General features: G+C 51.9%; 2 protein-coding genes across 9 annotated transcripts in view; both read right to left on the bottom strand.

Moving 5' to 3' along the window:
• WBP1L (WW domain binding protein 1 like) overlaps window positions 1-11772 on the bottom strand; it is a 68278-nt gene extending 56506 nt beyond the window's left edge. The window contains exon 1 of the mRNA XM_064464059.1: window positions 11630-11772. Within this exon, the coding sequence (XP_064320129.1) occupies window positions 11630-11716 (87 nt within the window). The 5' untranslated portion in view covers window positions 11717-11772. The remainder of the gene's footprint in view (window positions 1-11629) is intronic.
• A 3384-nt stretch (window positions 11773-15156) lies between these two features.
• SFXN2 (sideroflexin 2) lies at window positions 15157-21978 on the bottom strand. Of its 8 annotated transcripts, none has more exons than XM_064464045.1 (12): window positions 21867-21978; window positions 20770-21039; window positions 20293-20463; window positions 19110-19208; window positions 18881-18956; window positions 18718-18803; window positions 17954-18014; window positions 17816-17882; window positions 17203-17252; window positions 16847-16896; window positions 16545-16592; window positions 15900-16145 (listed from the first exon to the last, which is right to left on the bottom strand). In XM_064464045.1, the coding sequence occupies exons 2-12, from the start codon at window positions 20928-20930 to the stop codon at window positions 16046-16048; spliced, it is 969 nt and encodes a 322-aa protein (XP_064320115.1). In that variant the 5' UTR covers window positions 20931-21039; window positions 21867-21978; the 3' UTR covers window positions 15900-16045. The 8 variants fall into 8 exon arrangements, with proteins under 8 accessions (XP_064320109.1, XP_064320112.1, XP_064320110.1 ...); XM_064464047.1 differs by lacking the exon at window positions 21867-21978 and adding an exon at window positions 21761-21849; XM_064464039.1 differs by lacking the exon at window positions 17816-17882 and having other exon boundaries at window positions 15157-16145.
• Between the last annotated feature and the right edge of the window lie 8 nt (window positions 21979-21986).

Here is a 21986-nt window from a genome sequence, read left to right as displayed (position 1 = left end):
TGAGGATTATCTGAAAGGCTTCTGCTCTATGGAGAGCCCAAGCCCTTGGGGATGGAGCCAGGTTAGCACTAAAGAACTAGGAATTCAAACTAGAGGGTTCATTTCATCACCTACATGACAGGTGCAATGTAAAATAGCAAGAAACGTAAGACACATGCTTGTTTGGAAATGGGGTTGTCTTTTTAGCATGCAAATATAAAATGTCCTCCTTCGACACATCAGATCATCTTACTCTTTGCAGAAAGGTTGGGTATTATAAAAAGTATCCCATCCTGTAAGGAACTTAGATGCCTGAGCCTTCCCAGCAGCTGGGTTGCTGGGTAGTCAAATTCCCCGCTGCCAAAGAAAGCAAGGCAAGCTTGCGTGCTGACGTCCACATCTCAGGGGCACTTGGAAGCCACTCACTCTGCCTGCCCAGCTGAACACTGTCCTGCAAAGGACAGGCCCTGGTGGCAACCTGCTCCAGGCTCCCTCTCCCCTTCACTCTCCAAGGTATGCACGGCAGGCACTCGTGGTTCATGGCCCTCCAAAAATTTTGGTATGCAGTTTAAAGGTCTAGAAAAGAGACTACCCTGTTATAGCATCTGAGGATTTTTCAAGCCAAAATGCAGCTATCAAAACAGTTTGCGCTGCCAGTTTGGGTTTTGTACTTCCTTTTCAGAGTCTGTGTTTGCATTTCAGCAAGCTTGCTCTCATCTCACAGCTCTGCTCACTCACTGAACCTGCTGGTTTGGTCCCAAGTCTGCATCTCTGCATGCTGTTGCCTCCAAGGGGGAATATGATACAAGAAATTCAACTTCACTAAAGAACAATTAACTGAGATTTGCAAAGAAGGAAAAGCTTTCACTTGGACTGTTCATTTTCTATGCAGTAAACACGGCACATGCAATTTGTGAAGTGCACAAAAGCTTGATCCTTGTGTGTCTTCCCATGTTGATTATTTACACTAATGCTTTCCAGACAAATGGAAGAACAGTCCCCACTCAAGGACAGAAGCAGCCAAGAACAATAAAACTGTATCTCAACAATTAGGTAAAGTTTGACCATAATACCTGAGGGCATTGAAAACCTTTGGACCGAAACCTTGCAGAAGAAAACCAGGAATTTCTTGGTTAACAATTAATAATTCAGACCTGAAGACTCGCATCCAGACATCCAGCTGAAGAGGGAAATTACACAGTATTGATACACCTGGTACCACACAATCTCCCAGTATTTTGATACAAAGAAACCCACAATTCATAGTACATTCACCATTTTAATGTCCCAGTTTTCGATGAGAAATGTGAAATTACTTTAATATCATGTGGTAAGCCAGGATCAGAATGGAAGAGTTCTTGCAAGAAGTACTTGTGTGTCAAAGAGCAAGCTCAGGAGCACACTGTGGCTTTTAAAAAAATCTTTTTTTTTTTTTAATAATATTTATAAATTCACCCTCAAAAAGTACACATACCAACAAGTAAACCCAAGAAATTTCCTGTGCAAGCTGGTTTTTTCCATCATTTACCTTTGCACTAATCCTTTAGGTTAAGTAAACTATCAAGACTCTTCACCCTCAAGAGCCCTCACCACTGTAGAATATGCAAGGTGCTTGCTGTCAGGACAGGAAAAAAGCCAACAAACAGAAGAGCATAAGACCTGGAAATGAACAAGTTAATGGGTTGAAGCAGATAAGAGCAGTATCTTTAAAGCCTATTTCTTTAAAGACATTAGCTAAAAGCATAAACAAGTTTTACCTTGCACCCTGTCCTAAAGGAAACTGCCTTCAAAAGGACTGTTGGCAGGCAGTGCCTGTGCAAGAGAAGAGCTAGTGATAAAAAGAGCGCTCATAGCAAGGATACAAATAAACAAAATCTAGGGTCATTCATTTAAGAGACTGTCCCAACTTGTAAAATGCCACTATAACTTAAGGCTTCCTGAGTTGTAAAGTTAACTTTTTCTGTGTAACAGCATGGTAGTGGCTACATCAACAGCAGCAGCTCACCCAGCCTTCAGGACACACTCACGCAAGGCACACGGTTTCATAGACACAAATACACCCTCCATTTGCTTGGTTCCAGAAGATAAAGATGCAAGTGGCACAGCACCCAGCCAGGCCACTGTGAACATCTTATGTAGTGCTGTTCTCCTCCACTGCAGATCTCTGCATTCTCAAGCCAAAGCCAAAATGTTCACTGCTTATGTTAAAAAATTTAGTCCTGTTTTATTAGGGCACACTGAATATTTAAAAGATTTTAGAAGCGTGACCAAAGGATTAGAGTAGGATCACAGCCAGAAGAGTTTTGGTTACAAACTACTGGATAATGTGACACAGACAAGAGACCATCAGTGCCGCTCTTTCTGTTCCCCAATGTTTATCCGCTCTGTTAAAGGTTGTGAAAAAAGTTATATTTGTCAGGGCTTAGTCCAAGTGAGGAATCCTGCAAGCCCTTACACTTTGTATCAGCCTGAAGTTACATGCCAGCAAAGGTGAAAGAAGGCAACAAGATTTGTCTGGTCCCTTTCTCTAAAGTTTTCCTAGCACAATGCTTCTCAACAAATACAGAGAATGCTGAAAATAAAGGACGACTTTTTCTTCAGCTAGTCCCTCTAGGGAAAGCAGACTACAGGCTTCAGAATGGAAAACAATACTATGAAGAGCAAAGTCACTCCAGACTTCCTGAATTCATCTTCTAATGGCAAGCTGAACCTCGGACTTTGCAGTCAAGGGACAGGCCTAAGGGCAGAAAATGGGTCTGAGGAGAAGAAAACTCCTGACTCTTGTTTCCACAGCCTAACTGCTCTTTGCTGGTTTAGTATGATCAGATACTCTGGGAAGTACAGAGATACAAGAACAGAGCAGAAAAGCAAAAACAATGAGCCACAAACATAAGAGCAATATTTAATAATCAAGTATGTGAGATGCAAAAACTTCCTAATATGATGGGTGGGGAAAAACAGCAAAACAATGAGACAAAGACAAAACAATACAGCTAGGAAAAGGAAAGGAAAATAAATTAGAGCTTATTTTTGACAGTGCAGTTTAAGACAGGCTTTGTTGGAGTCCAAGTGCTAAGTGTCAGTAAATGGAGACAATCAGCAATGACAGATGTCTGCAAGCCTGTTTTATCTAAGCTTCACACCATAGGAGACTGGAGAGTCTAATGTAACCTGTTTGTGAAGTTTGCTTCTTCTAGAAAGACAGAAGTCAAAATGACAAGGTAATTTGAAGACAACACAATATACATGCAACGCTCCTCCTCCTCTTCCGCATTCACTGTTTGAAATGTGGCCTGCAAAACAACAAATGACACAACCAGTAAGGAAAGGAGGAATTTATCACACAAGGGACCCAGACATGAGTCATGACCTTCACACGCATTCAGGTAGCTGGATTAAATGCTCTCCAAGCACAGAGTAAAGGTCTTTCAGATCCGTGTCTGAAGAAAAGTCGTTCCTCCCCCCAAGAAAGGGGTGGGTGGGTGTCACTTTTGGTAATTCTCCCAATGCAATGACAATTCATACACAGGATGAGATGAAGTCAGCCCAGTATCATGGCCTTGAGGATACACGCTGCCTTCTTAAAATGTTTTCTACAGTCTTTACAACACCCCTGTATGACATCCACCACCTCCTCCAGCCCTTCCCCTACCTCCTTGCTCAGACTGACCCCAGCCACTGTTTAACCCTTTCATTCCACACCAGTCACTCTCAATTCTTGTTTAGCCCAGCCAGAGAGCTCTAAAAGGTGCTTTTGCAGCAGGTTGCTAGCTCCATGGGACTGATTTTCTGCCCACAACCAGTGGGATGGCTATCACGGTGGATATTTTATATCATGGAATGGCCTGATCTTCTGCTGGAGGCTGAAGACATGCAGCTCCCATGGCTTCCTGTTGGCCATCATCCACCACCTGAGATTTAAAGAGGATGCCACATAGAGAAAGAGGTTTTTTAAAAAAATGCAACTACTAACAGTATTAACAAATAAAAGGTTATTACAAAGAGTCAGGAACACAGAGCTTGGCAAGGGCTAGTATTTCTGCATATTTTGCACTCTTTCTGTATCAGGCTTCTGGTGTGGCTGCCACAATTACACTGTTGTTTGACTGACAGCATTATCCCAGACTGTCTTGATCATGAGCTCTGGTTCCATATTAAGTAAACAACAAAAAAAAAATCTCTTGTGGACAACAGTACTTGACCTACTGGTCATATCTGTGTGCTAGGACATGAGAGAAGAGTTCTGCTCACTAAAAAGCCTCTGCGCTGTCTGCTGGCATGCCATTAAAGTTGAAGTTTGTTCCCTGCTTCCAACAGGCAATGCACAACACCTTTACACAGGGAAAGCTCAAGATGGCTGGAGAGATTTCCTAGCAAAACACACTCTTCATAACTGTTTCTACAGCTTATCAGCCTTTTCCCCTTCAATTTGCTGTTCAGCCAGCTGTAGACAAAAAAGAAAAATAAAAGTAGTTCCGTAACCACTGGAGCTCTGTAAAGCTGACCTCCCATCAATTTGTTCCGCAAGGCTGATGGACTTTGCAGGCTAGCAAACTGTGAGCTCCAACTGAAGCTTTTCCAGAAGCTAGGACTTATATCAAGTCAATCAATCACAGACTCACAAATTTCCCAGTGTTTAATAAGCTCGCAACTGTAGCTTGTCACTCAGTGATGCTCTCCTGTTTTTTTCCTTCAAGGTCTCTCTGTGCCTATCTGTTTTCAGGAATTCTGCTGAAATCTTATGTCTTTGAGGTCTCCTCCTATCAAATTTGGTTCAAGTTGGCCACTGGCTTCAAAATTAATTAACGGGGAGACAGACACTGATAACTGCAGAATGCTCACCTCTTTCTGTGAGCTATCTTCTTTGCATCAACAAAATCCATTTTCCTGGGTAAAGTCATCTCAGAAAAATTGTGGACTTCTGCTCTTGAGTTGCCTCTGCACTGCCTTGTGCACACCAGAACCAGAGATGAAATAAAAACACATCACCACTAGAAAAGCAAACTTCCACCTCATAGAAATGCAGGAGATTAAAGAGGAAAGAAGAAAGGAGAATAATTTTCTTTATTGCTAGCAGATCTTTCCTTTCTTTAGGTGAACTCATTCCTCTGCTAGTCCTAAGGACTGCACTCGGTACCATGAGGTCTTGAACCTCCATGAGAAAAGGAAGGGTCCCTGTTCTCCCACCTTCCCTAAACCCAGTACCTTATGATTCTCGCTCATCAGTACTGGTAGCTGCTCGCCATACCCACCTACAGCTCTGCAACCCATTATCAGCAAGAGGCCGGCAGCATTTTAAACGACAAAAGCTCCATCCCCTGCTGCACTGGGGATTTCCTCCATGCTCAACTGGTCACTTGCCAACAAGCCGCCAGTGCACTGTCAGTGGTTGTATTTGTTTTACAATATACTGGTGTAAAACTGCTTGGGAAGAAAGAGTCAGGAAACTGCATCTAAATCTCCTACATAACCCAGCTCTCGCATCCTTTTTTCTCTTGCCGGTTTTGACTGACCTCAGGCAACACTGGGTGGAAGGATACTGGCTCAGTGGAGGATGCCTGCAAACCAGCAGCACCACAAGCTGCCTCCACACAAAAAAACCTCTCTCCTTTCTATTTGCAGGTGCTGTTCAGGATACAGCATGCCAGTAAGCACTGGCCACACTGGCATTAAATGGTTCAGTCTGCCGCATCAGGACTTTGCACCCAGCAAAGCACTCCATTACAGTTTCACAAGCCATTGCAGAGACTATAGCGGTCATCTAAAAATAATACTGGGGGCAGTGATCCCACTGATAATCACATCATTAGAGGAGAATCAAGTTCCTCCTTGTCCAAGCAGATAAACAGCAGGTCTCTGCAGCACCTTGAGCCTTCTTCTGCAGTCAGACAGTATCACAGAAAAGCATCATATGTAACTGCCACACCAACACGATTCCTGTCACACGCAAGTTATGGGCATGCAGTTCCTGCTTGGCAAGCCTGTTCTCTTCAGCCAGCTGTTATTTCAGGCATGTTTGTTATGTGCACTGTTCACAAGCTCAGCCACGCAAGCAATCAACTGTCAGAGCTCCACTGCCACAGCACCCAGGTGCTGGCATCTTAAAACCTGTCTTCTTCACTCTTGGTTTTCTAATCACACAGGACAGCAGGGAGAAGGAGGGACCCAACTTCTCCATCAGCATCTCTCAATAAAGTCATCCAGGAGTACTGTCCCACACTCCGTGCTCGCTTTCTTCCAGCTCAGAAGCACAGACCAAAATCTGGTGTAATCAGGTTGTCCTGCAATATGCAATGAGCATCTCTCCCCTGCCATGACTAATGCCCCTTCCAAGATTGTTACCAGCCCTGCCTCAGAGACTGCTTTTGAGATGTCTCTGACATGACAAGTCCTTTCCCATATGTTGCAAAGCAGCGCAACCCTGGCAGGAGCATCTCACCCAGTCATCCAGGATTCATGAACCCCCTGAAACAAATGCAAGACAGAAGAATGTACAGCCATAAAGTGACCGGTTAAATGTATTAATAAGCTGAGAAGATTCCTATGCAGCTAACTGGAAAGGGCAAATTCTTACCCTGTACCCTGTAAAAAAGGGCAGCTGAGATTAGAGGAACATCCCCAAACCCAGTACCAAATATGCATGTTGTTAGGAGACAGAACAAAAGGCCATGTGTAGCTCAGCATTACTAAAACTGCAGGACATGCCTGACAAGATGTTTGCACAGCCGTGACCAAAGGGCACAGCACAGACAACCCTGTATGGAGAAGTAGGCCAGAAGATCACTAGCCCATCGCTAGCTTTTTGCCCCAAGATAACACCTGTTCAATCCTGCCAGTCCTCCCAACATGACTTAAAGGGGAAAAAAAAGCAAAAAGAAAAGGTGGGCGGTTTGCATTTACTAAATATACTGCCATTACCTCAGAGGATGTCTGTGTGTTTTCAGATGACAGAGAAACACAAACTGTTGCCTGCATTGATACATTTCTAATACCACAGAAAGACAATGGTGAACTTCAACATATCACTGGGTTAATACAGGCTAACAGATATATGACAGAGCACAGTTCCCACTTTTGCCTGCAGAGAAGCGACTGCTGAAGATGCTTAGGGGAACAGCACTTCTAGGAATCAAAGTGAGGGGTTGATGGGTGTTTTAGCCAGGGTTGAGTAACTGCCATTGAAATGTGGCTGAACACTGAGCGCACCCATCCCTCTGTCTCACTAGAAGGGCCGGTGGTGGTATCGCCACTCTGGCAGGATCCCTCCTGCCCAGCAGCAGCCACCCAGCAGCACTGCACCCACGGAGCCACCGCTCGGGGACAGTCGGTACTGGATGCTGCTGCTAGCCAGACGAGGCTGACCTGGCCCGACCCTGCCAGCCTCGCAAGGCTGGGAGGGTGGAAAATTCCCCAACCATATCGAAACTACTCTGGCAGATGAAACCTCCCAAGTTCCCCCGCATCACAGCACAACTCCTCAAAAGCTGCCTGAGTTTATTCTTAAGGTAGTGTTATATTCTTGTTAATCAATATTTAGAGGGTGGCAGGGAAATTCTCAGAAGGGCAATGACAGGTCCCAGTCACAGACGTGGTTTGACTATCCTGAGGAAAACTGCCACACTCCTCCCCAGAATGCATCAGACACTTTCAGATCAAGCTTTCCATCTGCTGCACAGCTGCAGAGATGGAAGGAGAAATTCTTACAACAGTGTGTGTAATTGTGAGGGCAACTCACAAATGAAGAAAGTTTTAATCAGTGGGAAAGCATGCTATACAGATGAGGCACCAGAGTTCACATTGGTATAAACATCACAGTACGAGCAGTCCTTAATCCAATCTGCAGAGTTATTTAGAGGTTCCTGTTCTGAGCAAGTACAGGACGTACTTTGATCTCTGCTGCCTCCTGCCAAAACTATGGAAATTAGCAAGCCAAAAACCAAGAGTCACAAAGATATCATGGCAGACAAAATATATCCTATGGTTATACAAGTAACTCTTCTCCTGAAAGACCCTGACCCATTTCGGGAGACACAGAAGTGCAGTTGCAACTAATTACTTTTACCTTAAGCAAAAAAGTTGTCTTAAATTTACAGATGAGGAGATGAGTTATCCTCTTACATGAAGATAACTTGAAACTTTGCTGTTCAGTTCACAAACTACCTGAAGTGATGCTCTGAAAGGGCCCAAATGCAGCCAAGCTCTTGGATGAAGCGTGGTAACTCCATAATGGTACAATCAGAGCTGTGGTCATAGCTAGAGCACAGCCTTTGACAGAAACTCTGTGTAACAGGGGTGTTAGCCACAGCAACAGTCATGCCGAGTTCTTTGTTAAAGCAAGGATCCGTCCTTTTTGTCACGTACAATGAATGATGCCTCAAGTCCCAGTACTTCAAGCAAGCTCTTTAATTTGGGATGAAATTGGTCTTTAAGAAGAACATGGTTCTGTCAGATTCTGGCTCAAAACCACCTTATTAGAGAAAGACAGATTCCACAGACTTGTCACATAGTTAACATTCACTTAAATCTCTTGTTTTTAAAGAAAACAACAAATTGGAAAAACTATGTGATAATTAAGCTGCAGGAATGGGAAGCCGGCAGATAGTTAAAACAGTCAAATAACCTTTACTCTGCCCTGTGGAGACAAGCTACAATAAAGGAATGATTAATGTTCTAAGTTTTTGCATTACAAATTTGATCAAGCCCATTTTAAAATATATTAGTTTCTTATTTCCTCACTTCCTTCTCCATCAAACCAAGAGGAGAGCACCCAGCTAAGGTGTGCAGTTAAGGCTATACATCTACAGTCACAACTGAACATTGTTAAACTTCTTCCTCTGACGTTTATCCTGATTTTATTATATAATTGCAATATTTCTGCCCATAGTCTACTGATAAATGCTTCAACTCCAGTTAACAGAGTTTTGTGCTCTGATTACAAGTGAAACTGCAATGGTCATGGAGACAGTTAAACAACTTGGAGTTAGGATGGCAATGAGCTAATCATCTTCATTCTCCTCCATCTACCACCCCAAACAAGTCTTAGTTAAAAGAAAGGTCTTTGAAGATCCTAGGCAGCCTGGATTTATTTTAACCTGAAAAATCAGACCCTCCTGCAGAGTACAGCATGTTCTCGGAATGTTTGTTCAGTGCGGCTAGGCAGTACAGCTCCACCTCCTGAATTATTTAGAGGACACATTTCCTGCAGCACCTCCTGGCCTTAGACCACCAGGTCTGTGGGACAGTTTTTACAGGCAAGGAGGCATGGACCCTGAACAACGAGCTCTCTCTGACAAATGGCATGGCATGGCAAATGTCTGCAAGGTAGATGGAAGTAGGCAGCACTTCCAAGCCCTGCACTGCCCCATTGCAGTTCTTCTCTACAAACCCGTCAGCTCTGAGGAAATCAGGCTCTAAGGCAACACCAAAGCAGACAACGTTTTCTTACATGCTCGTTTTCAAGATCCTACACTACCACTGTCATTTTTGAGTGGGTGGTTGTCAATCTCTAGTATGCAGTGAGATAATACCAGCCTTTTGACAGACAGAGTCTACATTTAAGATCTAAAATAAACAACGAGAGTTTTATATAGACAAACTATGAAAAGAAAATGAGTAAAAGATGCATCCATATCTAAGTGCTCTAAAGAAAACATAGGCCACCAAAGCTCTTCTCCCCCACTTCCGTGTACTGTGCCACTCAAGACTTACTATTTCAGGATTATTTCTGGTGCACTGACTGGAGAGTATATCCACAAGTCAGGTATGCAACTATTCCACAAGCAACCTAGCTGTATGATTGTTTCCACGCCCTTCTCCTTTTTCCTCTCCTCCTTTTCTACTCCCTGTTCCTTTCTTCCACCAGCTCCTTGACTGATATATAAGCTGTATGAGGCAAGGAGCACCTTTCACAGTCTTCAAAGCAGGTATGGTATTTTTATTAGCATGTATAGGGTTGAAGACTTTCACAGCTTCTGTACAGATAATCCTACCACCTGACCGCTGCTTGCAGCTGGAATACTGCAATGACCAGGGAGCAAAATGGACCTCAGATGTGCTTATATATGCTTAGTACTTTGGCTCACAGATAAAACAGAGCAAGCACTAGGACTTCCATCTGTTAAAGGCAGTTGAGACAACATGGAAAACGCATGGTTCAACACAATCCTGCACCTGGCTCCCTAGGGCAGCAACAGCCAAACCTTAGCCTCTATGCGGCTGAAGGAGATTTGGGATGGCACCACCAACAAGGAATTACACAGCTTTTAAAGTAGATCTGACGCTCTTAGCACCCTGAAAAGAAGAAGAAAATTGAAAAGGGGGATAACATCTGTAGTCATCGACAAACTCCTCACCACCTCCTCCTGCGGAAGCACTGGGAAGTATTTCAATGGACACCTTCCAGAAAGGACAACCCCCATCTGTACACCTGTGACATTAAGCACTGTGCAACCCACAGCATCAGTGACCTACAGTCACAGATCAGCATCTCATGAGCTCAGACTTTCAACAAATACAAACTACAATTTGTACCTTGTAAGTAATACACCACATCAAATCATAAGTCATTATATTCAAACTATGTTCTACATAGGGTGAAAAAGACATCTTGACTCCACGAACAATAAGATCCAGGTCGTGCGCAGGTTACTTAGCCTAGTACAGCCCTCTCTGAGTGACACTGAGCATACAGATCAAGGTGGGAGAGGTTTACAGGCATCTACACTGGGGGACCCACAAACATCAACGGAGATCCAAACAGTACACATTGTAGCACAGACAGTAAACAAAGAGACAAAGAAGAGAGAATCAACTTCATTAAAACCCTTTCCAGTCATGAAGAAGGTAGGGAGTGAGTGGTCAGAGCCTACAAAGACAAGGCCTAGTTCCCCTCATCCCGCTTGAAACAGGCTCCGTCTTCCTCCCCTCTGTGCAGAGGCTTGCACAGAACCTCCCCACCACAGTTCCTCCTGTGGGAAGACCAGGTACAGCTCACCTGGCCTGTGCAGTACCATGCGAGTCCCGCTTCCCACCGACCCAGATCCCCTGGCCAGCTGCCCCATGCCCACCCCTCTTCAGCTCACCCCAAACCTCCTCCTGCCCTGTCTCCCCACAATACACCTTCTTGCCTGTCACCACCTCCAAAAAAACACAGGCACCTCCATCCGCAGGCTCCTGCGCACCTGCCAGCTGAAGCCTCCTGCCCTCCCCATAGCCATCTTTCCATAATCTCCAGTCAACCACCACCAAACACCTTTCTTCCCGGTCCTACAGCCGCCCTGCCGTACAAAGCACCTCCAAGAGGCACTGCCACTCACACCCCGATCCCTACGACAACCCTCCATGCCCACGACACACAAGCACCCCCAAACTCAGGTCTCTGCATCTCCTCCAGCTCCACTTAAGCCAAGAGGGGTCCCCCAAGCCCCCTCCTACCCCAACCCCAAGAGCCCCAGGCACCCCACGCATGGTCCTGCTCATGCCACCCCGCTGACCACGCACCCCAAAGGCCCTCCCCTCACCCCGCAGAGCAAAGGCCCACCCTCCCACACGCCTCTGTCCCCCACAGCCGGCCCCCGACCCAGGGACACAGCCCCCAGTGCGGCGCGACGCCGGACCCCTCTCTAGGCGGTCACCCCGGAGCAGCCCCTACCTGGGCAGGCTCCACACTGGCGGGCAGCCCCTCGGGCAGGGCCTGAAACAGCAGCAAAGCCATGGCGGCGCGGAACCTCCTCGCCATCCCCCCCACCCCCCGCTCCCCGCCTCCCCAGCCCGACTGCGGCCCGGGACGGGAGCCGAGGGGGCACCCCGCTCCCCGGCCCGCCCCAGCCGGCCGCCTATTGGGCAGACGGCGCACTTCTTGGTCCTCCGTTGGCTCAGCGCGCAGTCGCTTAGGGGAGAACCGGGAGGGGCGGGGTCTGCCCGCAGGGAGCTGCCATCTTGAGTGTGGCACACCGGGGAGGAAGCCTGGGGTGGGGCGAGGACTGCCATATTGTGAGTGGCGGAAGTGACTGGGGAAGGGTGTGGGTGCCTGCCCCTTGGTCCTGCACCCCAGTACAATGCAACCCCGGAGGCAGAGCTGGGGACTGCAAAAACGGGGGTGCACAAGCACCCTGTGGCCTGCTGCGGTCTCCCTGACACCCCAATGGCAGCCAGGCACTCACCCACCATTCACCTGGTCACACCCAGTTACTGTGATCCCGCTGGGCCACCTCCCCAATGCACCCACAGAGACCCAAACCCAAACAGCCCGACTGGACTTGGGGCACACCGGGGGACTTTACACCGAGAGGGTGCTAAAATGGCAGCAGCAGCATGGGGCTGGACTCGAGGTGCCCGGCGGGCAGCCACATGCTGGTGCCAGCCCCATCAGGAGATGGGAGCAGCATGGAGAAGGGGATCTCCCACTGCAGCCGGGTCCCAGCATGACCCCACGTAGCCGTCCCTTGCCCGGGCTTGCACCCCTCGGAGAAGTGGGGACTCCGGCACTTGGGGTTAATTCACAGCTAGGGGAGATGGCCTGTGTTTCTGGGGCAGCGGCGGAGGCTTTCGACACCACCACTCCCAGTGTGTCAGATAGCCTCCATGCCGGATTGGCATGATGATGTTTATCAGATGCTCAGGTAACACATTAAGAAAAGCCAGAAAAAAATAATCGACTTGCCAGCTTATCTCCTACCCTGGCATTTTTCAATCAGAGCAGTACTTGGGGCACACCTAACCCCGCTGGATCAGCTCACCTGCCTGCTGCTGGCGTGGGCTGGCAGGTGTTAACCCATTGCATGTGCACCCTGCTTGCTCCTCTCTCCATAGACAGCCACTTCACTGGCCCTCACCAGCCTTCGGGCAAGGAGCAGTGAGCCAAGCCTGCCTGCTGGGGCTGCTGATGCCTCAGATGAGACCCTCAACCTCCCAAGCCTCCCCAGCCCCTCCCCAGGATCTGCTGCAGCCCCACATAACATTATCATTTGAAGTTATCATTTGAAGGGAGGTTGTAAACCTGCTGGAGCACTGCCATTTCGGCCACGAAGTTATTAAAGGAGCTTTATTCCTGTTCCAAGATAGCCCTGAAATTAGAGGCACAGCAGGGAGAAGGCAGTGAGTGCATGGAGTGGGACAAGCCTAGATCAGGTGTGACTCATCACTGGAGAGCAATTAACACTTGCAGCTCTTCCCAAACAGGGATGAGTCCAGTTCTGACTTCTGGCAATGAGGTTTCCTCCCTGTTGCGGCAGTGGAAAATGGAGGTAGGGCTGGCCAGACCCACCCTTGGCAGCATGGGGGCTTTCTGGCCACAGCCTGGCTGCGACCCCTCTGCTCTCCGGTGAGACCAAGGTAGGCTGGGGAGTTACTGTGGTTTGGGGGAATGCAGGGAGGCACCGGCTGCAGCAACTATCTCCTGACACTGGAGTGACATGAACTGTTGAGATGACTTGAATCCTTTGGGGGGAGATTCCAGCTACAACCTAGAAACATAGAAACCCTGCTGAGCTAATCTGGCAGCTGGCATAGATCCGTGTTGATCTGAAGAGGGAATCCACTGCTATAAGCCGGAGGGGGAGGTCTGGCTTGAGGATGGCACTGGCCAACTTGCCAGTCCTCCAAGCCCAGAGCAACCCTCTTCCTCTGGCCAAAAGCAAGAAGCTGCATCCCATCCTGCTCCCCAGGGCAGTGGGATGGCTGTTGTGAGATGGCGATAGCTCTTCAGGAGGTTCCCCTGCTCCATTGCCCCTCTGGTATGGCTGGGGACAGGAACAAAGGAATGTCAAAAATGCTGAGGCTTTTCCACTGTGGTCCCAACCTTGGTGTTGGGTGGCTGCTGCCTGGACAGGCCCAACCACTGGCCACAGAGGCCCCTGCCAAGCCAGGACCCCCAGCACCACAAATGCAGGAAGAGTCAACAGGAAGAGCATGGCTGTGATGCACAGGGGAAGAAAAGGGTGCTGTGGAACATCATGTTACAAGTATCGCCATGTTCCTGAGCATGTCAGAGGCACCTTGGACCCAAATACAGCCCAGGGTGCTACAGGTACCTTTTCTGAAAGTGCTCAGAGCAGTTTTGGATGTAGGGCAAGAGCTGCTTGGGTTGAGGAGCTTAAGAAAAGCAGAGAGCAGAGATGTCTGCGTGTGGATTCTTCCCACTCCCAACAGAAGCGACACCTGTTTTGTTTCATGTCCTTATCTATTCTTTTAATTGCACATTAGGAAGAGATCTAATAATGCCCAGGGAAGAGATACACAAGTTTGAACATGTTTTCTCACTTTCCACTGATCTAGTGATTATTTCAGAGGTCTTGTACAGCTTTCTTTCTGTACCTACCTGTGGCTGGAGACATTATCCTCTGCCTGTTAGAGCTTGGGCAGAAGCAAACCTGCTGTGGATACAGCTTGGCCCTTCAAGAAGTATGGTTTGGGTTTGGCTGCTCTCTCTATAGGAGCACAGTGGTTAATGCCAGAAAGCCCTTTGGCTGCAGACCCTGTGTCTCCCAGAATGCAGCTGATGTGAGGATTCTGCTGCCCTCAGGGATCCTACACGTATCCCTGGCTGGAGCGATGAGCATGGACCATCCACTGGGCCACGGGGCTCTTTGAGCAGCCACATCATATGGCTGGTTAGAAACATGCTTGTCCCACTGACGGATGTTCATCAGCAAGCAGAGAGCCTGGACACAGCTGGTTGAGGACAGGGACTTCAGACCAGGACTTGGGCTAAGCTCTGGGGCTCCTTCTTCCTCCAAAACTCAGGCTGCTCTTCTTTGGGGTATGAAGGGCCTTGTGGCAGACCCAGATCAACATCATGCAAACACTGGCTGGCCAAGAAGACAAACAGCACCCATGGGTGTAGGAAGGGTCACCCAGTGTCATCCCCCCAATAGGAGGAGAGCCACCATGAGCACAGCACTGTCGCCTCCCTTTGTCACTTGCCTCAGGACTGGTTGCAGCCCCAAGAGCCTCTTGGAGAAGGCTGTATGGGATGCCCAAGGTTTCAGGGCTCATGCCAGCCCTTGCAGAGCCTCATGGCTCTTCCTCCTTCTTCTGGCCCCTGTGCTGAAGCTCACCCAGCATCCTCGTCAGATGCAGAGCCTGCACCTTTCCCTTTCAAGGCAGGCACAAGACCCACATAACAGCCCTGCCCAGGGAAGCAGACACTCAGAGACCAGCAAAAGGCAGAACCCACAGTTGTTATTTAAAAATCACATTTTATTTTTCAACCCTCCTCTCTGTCATTTGCAGTGTTGCTGTTCAGAGCCTGAGTTAACACCCCGACAGCTTTGACTCCTGTGTCTCCTTGCCCCTGTCCAAGGGGGCTCAGAGCTGACTGTCCCCCAAGGTCCTTGGTTCTGCTATGGGGACAGTGAGATGCAGGACAAGGGTGTTGGCTTGCTCTCATGCTCAGAGGAATGGGTAGATTGCAAAAATTAGAGCTTAAAAACAATTAGCTATTTCTCTCCAGGATTGTGGCAATCACAAAGTGAATAAAACTTGAACCTGAAAGCAAGGAAGGCATGGTCCAAGCATTGGTCCCTGGACTTTGGGATGCTCCTTGTGCAGAGGGGACAGGTCCCTTGCTGTCTGCCAAGGAATGATCCAGCTTTTGGTAAGAGGCCACTGTGGCAGTTTAAGGCAGCAATGTGGTTTAGTTCCTGGTACAATGGTAGGGCACCTGCTTTTGGAGGTAGGACTGTGCCCTGAGCCCTGAGGGAGAGAGCCTGATGCCTCACAGGGCTGAGCCCAGTGACCACACCAGGCTCAGATAGGCTGGGCAGATCCTCCTGTGCAGGGCAGGAGGAAGGCATGGGAAGTGCAGCCATCACCCAGGGCAAGAGGGACATAGGGAGGCAGGGACACAGCCAGCAGCAGATGGAGGGAGGCTCAGGATGAGCCAAAATGCTGCAAGCCGGGCATGCAGAGCCAGATCCTGTCTCTCTGGGGGAAGGAGGCGGCAGAGATGCTGTTGGGCTGGGGGGCAGATCTGGCTGGACTGTGCCTCTGAGCCCTGCTCAGGGGACGCAGGGCTGGTGGTCGCAGGGGGCTGGAGGCATGCAATGGCTCCTGAGGTAGTCTCCGTTCACAGTCCTTTGTTAAAATAGACATAAGGTACTTTGTCCCCGTGCTTGGCCACGATGCTGTCACGCAGCTCCGGCTCGAGGTCAGCCAGTGCAAGGAAGCTGTGGGGAGAGGGGATAGACACTGAGACCCACGATCCTCCTCCCTGACCGCTGGTCAGGCCATCCTCCATTCCCATTGCCACTCAAGGCCCCCTGCAGTCCCTGGGATCTTGCAGGCTCATGTCAAGACCCACCACCCATCCCTGGCATCCACTGCTCCCAGTGCTGGGGGAGTAGATAGCTGCCCATGGGCTGTGGGTCCCATTGCTCCCAGCCCAGAGCTTGCAGAGCAGGGGAGGCACACGCTCCCCTGCTGCCCAGGGCACCAGCGAGTACAGACAGGCACTGCCTCAGGTTGAAGTGCCCATCACGCTTCTCCTGGGATGGGCAGAGAAGAGCTAGGGGAGGAGGAAGGCTCCCGAGGTCCCACACAGGAGAGGGAAATAGCGGGACAGGTACCATCTCTGTGGGAACAGGGCGCAGGCTGCCGGCACCATGAACAGGAGGCTGTGGGACAGAGAAGAGCCAAGTGTTAGTGCTGGGGATCACAGCCCATTTGCCCCCTGGCCACAGGGATGTCAGCCCAAGAGGTGCTGCTCATGTCCCACAACTCCCAGTAACTGGGGAAAGCCCAGGCTGAAAGGCAAGCAGCTTTGCAATCCCCAGTTGGGAAAGAGGTCTTTTTTTTCTGGGGTGATTTCAAGCACCCCTCAGAGCCATGCTCTGGGCACCCATGAACTTCCAGGCAGTGAGATACTTACAAGCCCCCACATAGCAGCACCTGCAGAGGCCCGTGGAGAACCCGGATCCGCTGCAAGGGAAGAGCCAGCAGTGAGTCCCCAGACTCACCACGAGCCCTGCTCACAGGGTGGGGAGACTTCTCCCCTCAACAGGTTTGAACACCCAACACCTTTGGAGTGCTGCTTACCCCTGCCACCCTCCCACAGCCTCACCATGCCACCCAACAGACTTCTGGTGCACTGGTGACTCTAATAGGGGGCAAAACAAGCAGGGCTCTGCAACCCCATTTCAACCCCAGCAACTCAGTGGCTGAGGAGCAGGGTTGAGGCACCGCAGGACCCATTGAAAAACCATGGCAGGAGAAACATGGGCTTACCTGCATGAAGGAGAATTTCTCCAACCGCTCCATGATGATGGGCAAGATAACTAGGTGCAGAAAGAAGAGGTCAGGACTCACCTGCAAGCCAGCCCACAGGGCTGCCCCAGCAGGATCCTCCTTCCAGAGGCCGTGGCAGCAGCTGGTTGTGCTGGGGGCTGCTGGGTGTTTGCTCATGGCAGGAATCTTGCATGGGACCCCCATCCATCCATCATCTGGGCAGCATGCTCTGTAATCCTCATGTTCCTGTCCCTCCTGCTGGGCTTGCAGCACGGCAAGAGCCTCATGAGGGCAATGAGATGTGGGGCTATGGGGTGAGGAGTCAGGGCCAGAGTGCAAGAGGCATCCTTGTGGAACCTGACTACCATGGGAGCATCCCACATCCCTCATAGGCTGTGGATTGAGATGGAGAGGGCTGGGAGCTCTGGGGGGCTTTTATGGGAATGGCAGGATAGGGGGACCAGCTCCATCAGTGAGATGAGACCAAACACCATCTGGGATGCAGGGTCACCCTCCCTCTTCTTCCCGGGGGAAACCAAGGCAGGGGAGCATGAGGTGGCAGGTCCTGGGGGAGCCCCTGGTCTGGCCCCCCACCCTCCCACCGTGCACTCACTCATGCCTGGTGCTGCCATGGTGATCCTGGAGACCACAACCTGTGCGATGCCCTTCGCTGCCGCCCTCTGCAAGCAAGAGCAGTGGGTGAGCCCCCACCACACTCTGCCCCAGTGTGGACACCTGTCCTGAGACTCACCCTGGAGTGGCCAAGCTCGTTGTTGTCCCCATCCGTCACTGTCACCCCATTGATGATCTCCCTGGAGGGTACAGGCAGCAGTAAGTGGTGGCTGGGATGGCCAGGGAGTTACAAGGACACAGCAATCGAATGAGGGGGTGTCAAGGGGCCCCCCATGCTGTGCTGGCACAGCAGCCCTGGCTGCACCCACGGCTCCATCATCCCGGGGTGCCACAGTCCCCAGCCCAGCTGATGCTGCCACCTTCAGGGCATGGCTGCGAATAGGGTCTGGTCGTCTGAGGGACAGACACCTGCCTGGGACCTGCCGCCAAGCCAGGAGATAGTCCCCAGCACAGCACCCCACCTCCCCATGCCGTGAGCTGCCGAGGGCCCCAAGCAGCAGACATAGGTCTCCAGATGGGGCTCACCTAGAGGGTCCCAGCATGAGGACATCATGGACTGGAGCTCTCCCATGACCACATGCAGAAGACCCTTGGATCTGAGGCATCTTCCAGCCCAGGCCCCAGAACAGCTACTCTCATCCCAAAACGCCCGTTCTGCTCTGGGCAAAGGCTGAACCACCCCACCCAGCACCCTGCACTAGAGACCCGGCACTGCAAATGTGCAGACACCACGTCACCTCCCTCCTGCCCTCTCACCCCCTCCAGCCCCCGAGATGGGAAATGGTGGCAGGGCAACCAAGCAGCTCAGGAGCCTGGCTGCCAGCAGCTCGCCTTCGGAGGCAGCTGGGTCCCTCGAGTGCCCCAGCTGGACATGGCACTTACTGTTGCCGCATCATGGGGATATTGACACAGTTGGCAGCAGCCACAGCCGCGAAGGGGACCCAGCGGGCCAGCAAAGGGGGTGCTCGCTGTGGGAGACAGGCTGGCATCAGCATGGCAGGGCAGGATATGGCCAGCTGCCTCACTTGTCCCTGTCACAGCATACCTTGGTGTAGAGGTTGAGTCCCACCGCGGTGGCCAGGGCTGTACCGGTGGCCGTGACGTAAGCCACCCCAATTTGCCTGGACAGTGATTTGCAAAGAAGAGAGAGAAAAGAAACACCACCTTATCGATTCTGTTCCTTTGGTGCCAAAGACGGGGTACAGGGGTTCTTTACAGGACATCAGGGGTGTCCCAACCCAGAGAGTCCCCGTCCCATGCACAGGCACACTCACCTCAGTGAGATGGGGGAGGCGGCATTGCGGTTGGTGTAGTTGACAATGGCATTGAAGGACTGGTTCACCCACTGCCAGAAAACCACAGCGGGCACCGTCCTGCAGAGGCAAGGACCAGGAGAGCGCCCAAGGGCTGTCAGGGACACCTGGCTTGTGCTCATGGTGGGGGACAGCCAAGATGCCCTTGATACCCTTATCCTGGTGTCTCCCAAGGGAACCTGAGGCACTGTGGCAAAGCCACGAGCCAGTGGCAGAGCTGGGAAATGACCCCAGGAGTCCTGGCTGCCACAGGGCTTTGGGGAGCACATGAGGGAGCCCAATCCTGTGGGGTGCTTGGCCAGGGGTGGGAGATCCAGCTCTCAGCAGGGCAGAACCCATCCTGCTGGGCTGAGATAAGCCTTTGTCAAGGGGAGTGGCAAGGAGGGGCACGTGGGGACAGAGGCAGCTCTGGGGGCAGCCAGGATGCCTGAGCTCCTACTGGTGTCTCAGGGACACTGAGGTGAGGCAGGAGAGGACACAGGGAGATGTAGGTCTGAGCAAGCTTTGGGTTGCAGGAGGGTGGAGATGAGCTGGAAAGAGGGTGAACCATCAGCAGTGGGAGATCCCTCACCCAGGGTGGACCTCGCCAGCAACTGGCAAACCAGTCCAGCAAACAGGGATGGGATGGGATGGGATGGGAAGGCAGTGTCTGTCCACATGTCCTCTGCTCACCCCCTCCAAGCGCCCCCCAGCAGCCATTTCAGAAGGGGAATGCAGGGAACTGTCAGCATGGGCTGGGGAAGCTGGAGCAGCCTGGCCTGGGGGCATGTTTGGTCCTCAGTTCCGGGAGCCCTTGTGGTCCATGGAGCAAGAACAGTGGCCATGCAGGACTTGGCCACGTTAATCATTACAGAGGCTCCAGAAAGAGCTGAACTGAGCTCAGGGTGAAGCGAGACCATCCCCAGACATGCCTGAGGCTGGGACAATCCATGGTGCTTCCACCAGAGGCTGGGCATTGAGGACAGGGCATGGGGACACAGGGCTTGGCCACAGGACAGAGACAGGTGCAGCAGCCATGAGCATGCATTGGGTAGTGGCTAGCCCAGGAGGACGCAGGCTGGCTGTGCCCCAGCCCTCGGAGACCCCTCGAGGGGCTGGGGGCTGTCAGGGCTGCATCCCCAGCTTGGCATCCCCAGGGGCTCACCGGTAGAACTGGAGCATGCAGCCGGTGATAGCCATACCCCCCGGCACCTGGAAGGACATCCTCCCAATGAGGTTCATCTTTTCACCGCTGTCAGGGTGGAAGGCCGAGTCATACAGCTTCTTGGCATAGAACAGCTGCTCCTGGCTGCTTCCCGGTGGCACCAGCCCGGCCCTGCAAGCCCAGAACCTGTTAGGGGGTGCTGCACAGCCCCACTGGCACCTGGCACTGCCAGGGCACAGAGTCCCCAGGTGCAAAACATAAAAGGTGGAGGAAACATCCCGAAAGGGAAACTTGTCCCAGCTTCAGGCTCCTGGGAGAAGCCTGGGAAAGTCCCCCAAAACCGCCTCCGATAGATGTTACATCCCAGCACACCCCGTGGAAATGACTGCCTCCATCGCCCCATGGTCCCGCAGGGTGCTCAGGTACAGCCGCAGGCACAGGGATGGCACCTGCCCTGGCTGCACCCTGGCCCCTCACCTGCAGCCTTCCACCAGGGCCTTGGCACGGTCCAGCTCCTCCTCCGGCACCAGCACTGTCCGTGGGTCGGTGATGTTGAGGAAATGCTTCAGGCGCCCCACAAAAGTGCTCTGGTCCCAGCGCGGGGCGTCAATGTTGAAGCCAAGGGGCACAGTGGCCATTTTGGCATGGGTCTGGGCAGGAGGAGAATGCGGCTCTGGAGGACCCTGCCTCGCTTGCCTGTCAAGTGCGGGCCTGCCACAGCCACAGGAGCGGTTAACCGGGTGAGAGCTGTGGCAGGTTTATATTTAACGGGAAAGTTGGACTTTCAGCAACCCTGAGCCCAGGAGCCTCCTGCACTCCTGCTGCACCCCCAGCACCTGGCACCCTCTCCTTGGGGTGGGACCGTGCTGGACAGCACTGAGGGGGCCAGCTTGCCCCCTCCACAGGGCTGCACAGCACTGCCCTGCGAGCATCCCCCACTTGCGTGCACACAGCATGGCACTGCATCCCCTGCACTGTGCTGTATGTCCCCCAATGGCACTGCACACCCCGATGGCAGCACACCACACCCTCCCATGCCTGCGCTGCGTGCCCCCCAGAACACTGCCTGCGCTCTCTACGGCACTGCACAGCCCCACCGACGACGGCATCCCCTGTGCCAACACACTGCAGTGCCCCACGGCATTGCACCGCACTACACTGCACCCTCCCATGGCTCTGAAACTGCACTGCACGTCGTCCATAACCCGGACGACACGCCTCTGCGACACCATCACGCTCTCCCCCATACCACTACACTGCACCCTCTGGGACACCCCACTGCACGCTCCCCATAGCACCACGTGGCCCGGCACGCTCCCAGCACCCCTGTGGCACGGCACTGCACTGCACTGCACGCTCCCCATAGCGGTGCACTGCATGCTGCCGCTGGTGCTACGCCGCAACCCCCGCCTTGGCCCCGCGCTGCCCCGCGCTGCCCCGCGCGCCGCCCGCGCCAGGACCGCACTACCTGGGCCACCCCTGGCACGGCACGGCCCGGCACGGCCCGGCCCACGTGGCCCTACCTGCAGTCCTCAGACCCCTCGCGCGCCGTCTCCCGCCCACGTGGCCCTCACCTGCCCCCGGGCTCCGACGCGTGGCCGCCGTCAGCCAGTCACAGAGGCCCGAACTGCCGCGCCCATCTCCCCGCCCCGGCAGAGTGTCCACTTGTACGCATGCGCCGGTTGAGGGAGGGG

This window comes from Phalacrocorax carbo, chromosome 12 (genome assembly GCF_963921805.1).
Source record: "Phalacrocorax carbo chromosome 12, bPhaCar2.1, whole genome shotgun sequence".
Lineage (NCBI taxonomy): Eukaryota > Metazoa > Chordata > Aves > Suliformes > Phalacrocoracidae > Phalacrocorax > Phalacrocorax carbo.
The sequence above is the reverse complement of the archived record's forward strand: the minus strand, read 5'-3'. Positions and strand labels throughout refer to the sequence as shown.